General features: G+C 44.1%; 1 protein-coding gene across 1 annotated transcript; it reads left to right on the top strand.

Annotated features, from left to right (window-relative positions):
- Positions 1 to 2,649: 2,649 nt before the first annotated feature.
- dhps (deoxyhypusine synthase) lies at positions 2,650 to 11,352 on the top strand. The gene is made up of 10 exons (XM_080009477.1): positions 2,650 to 2,773; positions 4,158 to 4,354; positions 5,780 to 5,932; positions 6,775 to 6,896; positions 7,136 to 7,232; positions 8,026 to 8,112; positions 8,226 to 8,331; positions 9,085 to 9,188; positions 9,633 to 9,758; positions 10,529 to 11,352. The coding sequence occupies exons 2-10, from the start codon at positions 4,160 to 4,162 to the stop codon at positions 10,622 to 10,624; spliced, it is 1,086 nt and encodes a 361-aa protein (XP_079865603.1). The 5' UTR covers positions 2,650 to 2,773; positions 4,158 to 4,159; the 3' UTR covers positions 10,625 to 11,352.
- Positions 11,353 to 11,965: the final 613 nt, after the last annotated feature.

The following is an 11,965-nucleotide window of genomic DNA, read 5'->3' on the forward strand; positions in this document are numbered from 1 at the left end:
TTGCAGCCTTGGTAGGAACAAGAGATAGAGAGTCGATTTTAATATCAATGTTGTGATAAATACCTTGTTTGGCCGGGAGGACCAGCAGTTCCGTTTTCGCCAGATTTAGTTGAAGATGATAATCCTTCATCCATGTGGATATGTCAGCGAGACAATCCGAGATCCGCGTCGAGACAGTGGGGTCGTCGGGCGGGAAGGACAGATAGAGTTGAGTATCATCCGCAGAGCAGTGATATGAAAAGCCATGTGAGCGGATGATCGGGCCCAGTGAGGTGGTGTATATGGCAAAGAGGAGGGGTCCTAGCACCGAGCCTTGGGGCACCCCTGTGGTGAGGTTGTGAGGCACAGACAGCTGACCTCGCCATGTCACACTGAACGAGCGCCCAGTGAGGTAAGATTCGAACCAGGAAAGTGCACTGCCCGTTATGCCCATGCTTGAGAGTATGGACAGGAGTATGCTGTGATTGACAGTGTCAAATGCAGCTGATAAGTCAAGCAGAATGAGAACCGAGGATTTGGCAGCAGCTCTAGCAGTTTTTAAGGCCTCTGTCACAGACAACAGGGCTGTTTCGGTGGAGTGACCACTTTTGAAGCCAGATTGAAGTGTATCAAGAAGGTTGTTACTTAACAGGTACTCTGTAACCTGTCTAGAGACCGCCCTCTCTAAGGTTTTGGAAAGGAATGGGAGGAGAGAGACCGGCCGATAGTTTCCTACTTGATTGGGATCGAGTGAGGGTTTTTTGAGCAGTGGTGCGACCCGAGCCGCTTTGAAAGCGGAAGGGAAAGTGCCGGAAGTTAGGGAAGAATTAATCACATGTGTGATTGCCGGGGTGATAGTCGGTGATATGGCTTGAAGGAGGTTGGATGGGATCGGATCTAGCGGACAGGTAGTAGGACGGCTACATGTTAGTAGTTTAGATACCTCACTTTCAGCGAGGGGAGTGAAACCAGGGAACGATGAGCCTAGGGCTGGAGGAGACAGGTTGTGAGTAAGTTGATTAGTGAATTGGCTGCTGATGGCTGCCACTTTGTTAGTAAAAAAGGAGGCAAGGCAGTCAGCAGTGAGGTTAGTAGCTGGGGGAGGTGGTGGAGGGTAAAGCAGAGACTTGAAGGTGGTGAATAACTTACGTGTGTCTGTGGCACCGTTGATCCTATCGTTGAAGAAGGCCTTCTTGGCAGCAGTGATGCTGGAAGAGAAGGAGGACAGCAGTGTCTGGTAACTTGCAAGATCCTCAGTTGTTTTGGATTTGTGCCATTTCCTCTCGGCTGCTCTGAGGTCAGTGCGCGTTGTCCGGAGGGTGTCAGTCAGCCAAGGGTGCGACTGGGTTGAACGAGCAGGTCTGGTGGATAGTGGACACAGGCTCCAGACATGAGCTCAAGGTGGAGCAGAGAGAGTCAGTGGCATCATTTACCTGCAGAGAGGAGAAAGTGCCGTGGGGTGGAAGAGAAGAGGAGAGCACAGAGGAGAAGTGGGTGGGAGACAGGCTGCGGAGATTGCTGCGGATAGTAACCATGGGTGGGGAGGTGGGGGGTTGTTTTGGTAGCTGGACATTGAAGTGGATGAAGAAGTGGTCAGAGAGATGAAGAGGAGTGACCCAATGGTTGTCGGTGGTGCAGCTCCGAGCAAGAATGAGATCAAGCTCTTTGCCAGCCTTGTGAGTCGGTGGAGTCGGGATCTGTCTTAGGTCGAACGAGCGAACCAAAGACAGGAAGTCAGCCGAGCTCGCACTGTCCAAGTGGATGTTCATGTCTCCGAGGACGAGCATGGGACACTCATGCTCAGGAATTGATGACAGCAGGGTGTCAAGCTCATGTAGGAAGTCACCTAGTTGTCCTGGTGGACGGTAGATGACGACCACATAGGCTTTCACCGGAGCAGTCACCAAGACGGCGTGATATTCAAAGGAGGCAAAGTTGTTTAAAGGCAGCAGTGGATTAAATTTCCATGTGTTGGAAATTAGCAGGCCAGTCCCACCACCACGGCCAGATGGTCTGGATGTGTGGGAGAATGTGTAGTTAGTGGAGAGTGCAGCCGGGGTTGCGCTATCTTCCTGTTTAATCCATGTCTCAGTGAGAGCAAGGAGCTCTAAGGAGAGGTGGTTGGCATGACCAGAAATGAAGTCTGCCTTGTTAACTGCAGATCGACAATTCCACAAGCCAACAGAGAAGGAGGTCTTTGCAGAAGATGTTTGCTGCAGGGACCTGAGGTTACCCGGATTGCATCGGCGTATGGTATAACGAGGCTTTCTGGGTGACCTTGAAGTTGTGGGGATGCGGTAGTAGCACATTTTGTATGGAGTGAGAGAAAGAAGGCAGGTTTGCCTTGTTCGCTTCAACGCTTCAAGGGCAGGACTATAAATAGGTGATAGAATACAGCTGCTCGTGTGATTAGGGTTGCACCTGGCTAAGAGCACGCCCACATAAGAGAGGACTTACCTGAATAGGGGGTGTGTCTGGAACACAAGCTTGTTGGCAGATCAGCAAATAGCAGTGAAATGTACAGAGTCAGTCCAGTAGTCCAAGTTGCAATACTTCTTGAGCTGCTGACAGATTCTCCTGATTCATTGTTTTTTTTACTAATAGTCTTCAATTTTTTTACAGTTTTCTGTGGGCGCTGCGGTCTGAAGTGACGTCATCGTGCTGCACCGTACGTCCGCGAACTGCTGGTTCCCGTTTGTCCCTTCGGGCCTGCCGTAGGAGCCGCTGTGTTTTTAGCTGCAATGCTAACGGCTAACGGCAGCTGCAGCGCTGTCCAGTGAGAAGACGGAGACAGGTACGAAACAAGCCGTGTTTAATGTGTTCAATGTGTTGTGTTTTCATGTGTTGTGTTGTCATGTGTTGTGTTGTCATGTGTTGTGTTTTCATGTGTTGTGTTGTCATGTGTTGTGTTTTCAATGTGTTGTGTTGTCATGTGTTGTGTTTTCATGTGTTGTGTTTTCATGTGTTGTGTTTTTAATGTGTTGTGTTCTGCCGTGTTTTCATGTGTTGTGTTGTCATGTGTTGTGTTTTCATGTGTTGTGTTGTCATGTGTTGTGTTTTCATGTGTTGTGTTTTCATGTGTTGTGTTTTCAATGTGTTGTGTTGTGTTGTGTTTTCATGTGTTGTGTTTTCATGTGTTGTGTTTTTAATGTGTTGTGTTCTGCCGTGTTTTCATGTGTTGTGTTTTTAATGTGTTGTGTTCTGCCGTGTTTTCATGTGTTGTGTTTTCATGTGTTGTGTTTTTAATGTGTTGTGTTGTCATGTGTTGTGTTGTCATGTGTTGTGTTTTCATGTGTTGTGTTGTCATGTGTTGTGTTGTGTTTTCATGTGTTGTGTTTTTAATCTGTTGTGTTCTGCCGTGTTTTCATGTGTTGTGTTTTTAATTGTTCATTGTTGTGTTCTGCCGTGATTTCATGTGCTAAAATATGAGTTTTTGCAAAGTAGACACGAACAAACCAGTGAGCTCGGTGCACACGCGCATTCCAGACCGCATGTTTTTAATCAATAATATTAAATCAAATTGAGACAAGGTGGTGGTGGTGGTGGTGGGGGTGGTTGTTGTTATTATTGTGAGGAATGAGAGAACACGCCCAGAGCGTTTGGCCGGTAGGTCAGGATGTTCAGTGAATGTGTTTGTTTGTTTGTTTGTTTGTTTGTTTTCTTTCTTTTCGCCGACCGGTTATTTCTGGATCGGTGTGCGCAGTTGCTCACAACACCTTGAAGCCGCATGTAGGCTGCAACCAGAAAGTTTTGCCAACAGCCGCTTATCTTGGAATTTGTGGAAACTTGTGTGGTCAGCTCTCCAATGTGTGCAATAACATTTGTGGCATAACACTGTACAACGGAAATAACTTAATAAATACATAACAATTTATACCAATAACTTATCCTGTGCATCAAATCACATTTGTCTATTCTGTATATTTTTGATATATTTAACTTTTTATTTTTTGTTTTTCCACAGTTTTCAGCTTTTATTAATGCCAATCATTTGTAGAAACGCATCAATAACCATGACAAATTCCTTGTCTAGTACATAGAGGCCCTACCTGCCATTAGATGAAGAAATCTAATTAAGCTCTCCATCTCTTTTATTGGGGAAAAAAATGGTTTAGTCATAGTTGTCTTGTCTTAATCGTCCTCCCATCCCTTTCCCCACGTGTGACTGTGTTCTGCAGAGATGGTGGACCAAGCCCCGTCCGTGGCCATGGAGGCCGTCCTCAAAGAGAGCTCCGAGCTCCCGGAGGACGTGCCCAAGATCCGCGGCTACGACTTCAACCAGGGCGTGGACCACCGGGCGCTGCTGCGCTCCTACATCACCACGGGCTTCCAGGCCAGCAGCATGGGCATGGCCATCGAGGAGATCAACAAGATGGTCAGAGGAATGGATGAAGGAAGGATGGAGGGTTTTCAATCAGCTTAGACGGGACAAATGTCAAAGTCCCTCAGTGCTGGATTGCTATGTTGATTGACAGATAGATAATTTATTAATCCGTAGGTAAGTTCAGTGACTCAGAAGCTCACATTTAAACAGTAGGGAAAAAATAATAAAGCAACACAATAAAATTATCAAAAAGGAAATGGCAATATGTGGAAAGATTGGAAAATACACCCAAGAGTTAATGGTACACAATAAGAAATCGGGCAATATACATCAAACATAATGATAAACAACTGGCCCATTTTATTTTGGGTGTTATAATAGTAAAAACCAAGACTCCATTGAAAAAATAAAATAATTTGCTGCCAAGGAACACTTATTCTTACCCTATTAAAATTTATTTCATTCTTTAAATTTTTTTATTAATCTAGTTTTATGAATGCAGTTTGCTTTGTTTGCTGTGCTTTTAATGTCACTATCTGATGTCCTTTTTATGTCAAGCACTTTGAGTTAAATGTTGTTTATGAAAGTTGCTATACAAATTATTACTATTATTATTAATAATAATAATAATAATAATAATAATAATAATAATAATAAATGTAACCAAAAAAATAACAGAAAATAAGTAAAAGATAATAAAGAAAAACCTATTAAAAAATAAAAGATCATGCCTGATAATAATATCTATGATCCTATACAACAACTTATGAAATAAGTTAAACTCCCGCTCTGCTTTTGTTTCCATGTTGATATGAGCTTATTGAGGACTCTCTGGTGTCCTGGTGCAGTCATGTGTGGGTGGTGTTTCATGGTCTGTCCTTTTGCTGGTGCACACCTTGGGCTTTCATGGAACCTGGTTTTCAGGTGCAGATGTCTTGAAGGCATCGCACACAATCTGCTCCGAGTTTCTCAATCCCTGCCTCTGCTGCGAAGCTTAAATAATCCCCAACAGTATTAGACGGGAATTCCACTTGGCAGATCAAGGTTGTTTTGTGTCTCCCCTGGCGGCTGGCCAAACTGCATATAGCACCATGTCGGGCCAACGTGTTCTTGGCATCGAGCCAACGCCACGAGCAAAATTATCCGGCATTTTTATCTATTTACTCGCTGAGTTAGAGAACTACAATGTTAACTAGCGAGCGTGGTGCATTCCAGCTGTCATCCCTTTCGGGGGTTCCCAAGCCGAAGCTGCAGACACACTTGACATCATACATGAGGTGACAGATGTCTCTGTGATTGCGTACGCGTCCCTAAGAAGATTAAAGATTGAAGATTACACTGAGACTCCCCTCCAGAGGACTTCATCTCTTCTCCTTCTAGAACACTTCACCTGATGCAAGGCTTTTGGCTGTGCCTCGCTTTGATGTGCCCAGATGCTAAATTCCATTTTAATTATTTTAAGTTTCCATCCTACAGATCGAGAAGCGTCTGGAGCCGGTGGAGGTGGAGGAAGGAGGCGACCCCGGCGGCTCCTGCAAGTCCGGCTGCACCATCTTCCTGGGCTACACCTCTAACCTCATCAGCTCCGGGGTCCGGGAGAGCATCCGCTACTTGGCCCAGCACAAGATGGTGCGACCTGTGCTGTGAGGCCTTTCCTGGTGTAGCAACGCACACTGTGATAGAAAGTGACGGAGGCGTTGTGGAGAGAAGGGGCAGATATGTGGAGGATACACTCTATTATATCGCCATCACTAGTGATAGAAAGGTTGACTTTGTTTTCTGGGTTTCGTTTTTGATGAGTCGCTCAGTATAGAAAGGCGTTGAGGTGGCTTTGTTCATTTGATGCAGTTTGCCTGATGCACGGGGAGTCGTCGGTCCTGAGGGAGGGCCTCCTGAACGCTGAATGAGAGGAGGAGGAGGAGGAGGAGGAGGAGTCGTCTTGTTGTGAATGGAATTCTCACAAGAATTATTCAATTCTGTTCGGGGGGGGGGGGGGGGGGAAGTATTTTTGTAGAATTCAAAGACTAAATGAGTCATGTCAATATGAATTATGACAAATACTTTCACCTTTTTCCACTTTAATTTAATCCTTGGTCATTGTTTTCAATTCACAAGTCTCGGATTCACTGTCGCGCCCACTCACCTTTGAATGGAAACTTAAGTAGCTTTAGGCTTATGCATGACTTCAAGCTAATGGAAATTCAGACGAATTGAGTGCCTGTGTGTCTGGCTACAGTTCCCGAATCGCTAGCAAAACTTTGGCCCGAGTGACTCCTGACTCGCCTAACGTCCATTGAAATATATGGGATGTGCACGAATCCTCTCCTCGGGGATTGGAACCGTCCAAACTGTCCTGCCGGCGCCTTCCCCCCTCCGCGAACTCAGATCCGGCTGCATCATGACGGAGATGGAGGCCTCAGTCGGTCACGGTCTGTTCACATCCCTCCTTGTCGTCCTCTGGCTGTGGACAGGTGGATGTGATCGTGACGACGGCCGGAGGCATCGAGGAGGATCTGATCAAGTGTCTGGCTGACACCTACCTGGGGGACTTTGCTCTGCCGGGGAAGGAGCTGCGGCAGCGCGGCATCAACAGGTCGTTATGCTCTGCGCCCTCTGAGGGGGAACAAAATAGAATGCAATTGCAGTGAACATTTGACAATATTGCCAATAAGATGAATTCATATTTTTTAGCCGATGCTTGTTCATGAACCCTTAAGGATATCTGAATGATAAAAATGCTGTTGATGCTATGATGACCTAGTGATGGTTTGTAGAAAAATAAATAAATGCATTGATAAGGTGTTTTTTGTTAACCTTGTATGTCGCGCGCAGGATCGGGAACCTGCTTGTGCCAAACTCCAACTACTGTAAGTTTGAGGACTGGCTGATTCCCATTCTGGACCAGATGGTGCTGGAGCAAGACACAGAGGTGGGGGTGGGCGCTATTATACATTTAGAATGATTTTAAATGATATTTATCAAAATGAAATGTACGTATGGGGGGGCGGGGGCTGCAGTGAGATAAACATAAATATATATTTAATAGTTTAACACATATGTATTTTATCTTTCATTGCTTGACTGGACTATTGCTGTTATTTATTTATTCTGTTTAATTTTCATTATTCAGTGGTGGAAGAAGTACTCAGAGCTTTTACTTAAGTAAAGGTACAAATACCTATTAAAACAAAAACGTAAAAGTACCACATTGACATTTCTACTGAAGTATCAGTATACTGTATAAGTACTTGCTCCTAAATGTAAAAAGTGTTAAAAAATACTTGCGTCCTGATATAGCGGTCTATAATACTTGATACATTTCTGCTGTAGCTTTTCTTCCTGTAGATGACGCTCATGCAGATCCTGGTTATAATTTTAAATAATATAGTACAGGTGCAGTCATAGTCATTTACAAAGATAAATATAAATCCAGAATTTTTTTTTCTTCATTTTTTCACTTTATTAGAAATGCAGTAGACTTAAAAACTATGGATCTTTGCTTTGAAATACGGTGGAGTAAAATTTGAAAGTCTTTTGAAAAATGTACTTAATTACAATGACAAATCCCCAAATGTACTGTTTATTTCCACCACTGCTGGTGGAACATTTGAAGAATAATAATAATAATAATAATAATAATAATAATAATATGTTAGTGCAGTGCAGTGCAGTGCTGTTGCTGAGGTGGCGTGGTGTGTGACCTTTGACCCCTCCGTCCACAGGGCACCCGTTGGACCCCGTCCAAGATGATCCACCGTCTGGGGAAGGAGATCAACAACCCTGACTCGGTCTACTACTGGGCCTACATGGTCAGTAGGCCTCCATTTAGACACTTGAAATGTCTGATTTAAGAGGATTTTCAGACATGAGCGAGAAGCCTCAAGTCAGACATCTTGGATGGTTGCTGTACTTCCTGTTCCAGAACAACATCCCGGTGTTCAGCCCGGCGCTGACGGACGGCTCGCTGGGGGACATGATCTACTTCCACTCCTTCAAGAAACCCGGCCTGGTGCTGGACATCGTGGAGGGTAAGCAGGGGGTCCCAAACCAGGGTCTGTGTCCCCCGATGGCTCCTCCAAGGAAATGGAGGACTCCTCGGGGTCCGCAGATTTTTATAAATAGTCACAAACAACAAATTTATCTATTTATCTATTTATTTATTATTTATTGTGGGGATGGTAGCTCAGGAGGTAGAGCTGGTGGTCTAGTGATCTAAAGGTTGCTGGTTGGATCCCAGGCTCCTCCTGCTAGCATGCTGTAGTGTCCTTGAGCAAGACACTTAACCCCTAATTGCTCCTGTCGGTGCCCCGTCGGTGTTTGAATAATTGTAAGTCGCTTTGGATAAAAGCGTCTGATCAATGTAAATGTAATGTAATTTATTTATTCTCTCTCTCCCTCTCTCTCTCTCTCTCCCTTTTTTGATTGTATTTATTATTGTAACTGTGTAATTATTATACTGTTATTTTATTTCTAGATAAGTTATTTCTAGATTCATTCTGAATTAAACATTTCCCTCAATTAGAAAAAAATATATATTTGTAATTATTTAAATGTTATTTTTGTAAGTATATATTTAGTCGGGATCATGAACGCCGGTGAATTTAATATTTTGTTTTGAGATTTGCACTCATTGTCAGCAAGCTTCAGTTAAAGGTTAGATGTGGTTTATTATACATGACAGTTTATTACAAGCCGTTAATGTTGAACCCTTGTACCAGATCAGCACTTTTGTTTTTGGTGTATTTAGTTTAATCCCACCTGATTCAGACTTTATTTTCCAGACATCCGTAAGGTGAACAGCCAGGCGGTGTACGCCAAGCGGAGCGGGATGATCATCCTGGGAGGAGGGCTGGTCAAGCACCACATCGCCAACGCCAACCTCATGGTAACCACGGTCGTCTGGAAAATGAAGTTAACAATCCCCAATTCCTGCCCTTTGTGAAAAGTCTCCATCGTGGCTCTTCATGAAAAAGCTCTTTGGAATAATTGTCCCTTGGAAAAACGTCTTTGTGAAATGAAGCCTGTTATTCGGAAATACTGAGTTTTACTACGATATAAAAATGAATTCAATCAGAACTTCCAACTCAAAATGGATATTACAAAATATTTGACAGTTGGGCTGTTTTAATAAAATATTGTAAAATAAAATCATACATTTGTTATTTGTGTCCTCCATGCGGTCTAAAGAGTCCCTGTTACGGTGATTTTTCTCCTACAGTTATTATGGGATGGTGGGAAATGGGTGAAGATTCTCAGGCAGTAGATCCACAGTAAGTCTCTAACATTTCTAACGGTCCTGTTTTGTTTTTGTTTTTCTTCATTCTTGCAGAGGAACGGCGCCGACTACTCTGTGTTTGTGAACACGGGTCAGGAGTTCGACGGCTCGGACTCGGGCGCCAGACCGGACGAAGCCGTTTCCTGGGGCAAGATCCGAACCGACGCCACGCCCGTGAAGGTAGCATGAGCCGCAGCCACCATCAGTGCGGGATTAGCAGTAACCAGAGCCGTGATCAATACCCTTATCAGTGGCTTTGGACTTGGTTGTAGGATTAAAAGAAAAGAAAAAGAAAAAGTTGATGATTTGAAAGGAATTGTGGGATTTTTAGCGTAATCCCTCCGACAGGGAGCGCTTTGAAAAGAGGACGGCTGTTGTAGCTCCCTGCTGGAACCACATGGTGGTGGCATCGCCACAGTAAAAGGAGGAGGTTCGTAGGCGGTCCACACAACGTTTGCAATTCTACCCACACTAAGCGTTGATTCAAGGCGTTGATTTCAACGTAAACATTTTGTCTGATTGTATTTGTGCATATTTATTTTTTGTCTGAACGAGTCAAGTTGTTCTGCATCCGGAGTTAATACTTCTGACCGGAGACCTTCTGAACCTCATACGATTTGTATCAGAATTTGTCTGTTCGGTCTTCGAAAAGTATTAAACTCCACTGACACCTGCAGACACCCTGTAAGGAAGCATGGCATTAAAGGACAACGAGTGGGGAAATGCGTTCCAATTAAAATGTCATCAAGAATCAATGAAATGAAAATAATTTGTTTGCTCGGTTGATCGACAGATTTAAAAACAACAGAAACATTGTTTTTACTCATTTTTTCTCTCGGTTATCCTGTTTGACGCGTTAAATATTAGGAAATATTCACAGAGATGAAGGTGTTAATTGTCCCAGCTCTGCGTCTGCCGCATGAAAACGCCTTTTAATCCGTGTGTCCCAGGTGTACGCCGACGCCTCCATCGTCTTCCCGCTGCTCGTGGCCGAGACGTTCGCGCTCCACGCCGACAGGATGACGGCCGGGAGGAAAACACCCTGAACCCAAAACACCTTTTTGGAAAATGGCACTCAACGGTTTTTTCTTTTATTCTTTAGATATTCTTTTATTTTTTTTATATGATCTCCTTTTTCGTCTTAAAGATAAAAATGCTTTTCTATTGGTTTAGTTTTAACAGGGAATGTAAAACAGTGAAATACACAGAACAGGAGGCTGGTTATGGGTTTATATTATTTAATGTGTCTTAATAATTCCAGAAAAGCAACTTTTAATTAACTTGTTTTGACAAGTTGTAAGAATTCCTTTTTTTCTGTGGATAATTAGTGTAATTAATGCAGGCTATAACACACACACACACACACACACGTGCGCGCGCGCGTGTGTGTGTGTGTGTGATTAGCTGGTCGATGCGCACACACACACACACACACACACGTGCGCGCGCGCGTGTGTGTGTGTGTGTGTGTGTGTGTGATTAGCTGGTCGATGCACACACACACACACACACACGTGCGCGCGCGCGTGTGTGTGTGTGTGTGTGTGATTAGCTGGTCGATGCACACACACACACACACACACACGTGCGCGCGCGCGTGTGTGTGTGTGTGTGTGTGTGTGATTAGCTGGTCGATACACACACACACACACACACACACGGTCATATCACCTCCTGTGTATGTGTGTGTGTGTGTGTGTGTGTGCGCATCTATTTGGTATTAAGTCTTCACAGAAGGGAACCCTTGGCTCCTCGTTTGTCCTCATATACAAGCTGTTCGGAGTGAAGCTGCGACTCCGACGATGAATAAATGGATTGATAAAGGAATTGATTGTTTGGTTATTTGGATGTTATTCTGTGTAAATCCACCAGGGAGGTGCGTGTCAAGTATATTTTCTGCCCCCTTTTCCCAATCAATCGTGCATAAAAGATGTATTTTGCAGCAGAAGTACAGTAAGTAACCGTTCTAGCAAACAAATGTCTTTAAAAAAGAATTTTTGTGTGATCTAGTTTTGAGGCAAAAGGCAATAAACTCAGACTGAGATGTGAGGGAGAGGTCGCTAGAGTTCATAGATATTTTTTTTTTCCAATGGGAAGCGCTTTATTTAAATGATGTCCACCCATTTCCAAAGCTTCATTCTGGACATTTTCAGCATTTGGGTTCCGAGGCTTCACTTTAAAGTTGTGACTGAGATATGTCACCTCATTCCTCTGACTTCCTGCGGGACGGCTCAGGATGGAGGCAGCGGTCGTCGTCGTCGTCGTCCTCTTTGAGCATGTGCACAGGTTGAGGAAGCAGAGATATTTACATCCACCAGGTCGAGTGTGATATGTTCTAATTTGTCACCTTCTGATCTGATTTGACTGAAATCAGCTCTAAAATAGGA

This window comes from Zeus faber, assembly GCF_960531495.2.
Source record: "Zeus faber genome assembly, chromosome: 11".
Lineage (NCBI taxonomy): Eukaryota > Metazoa > Chordata > Actinopteri > Zeiformes > Zeidae > Zeus > Zeus faber.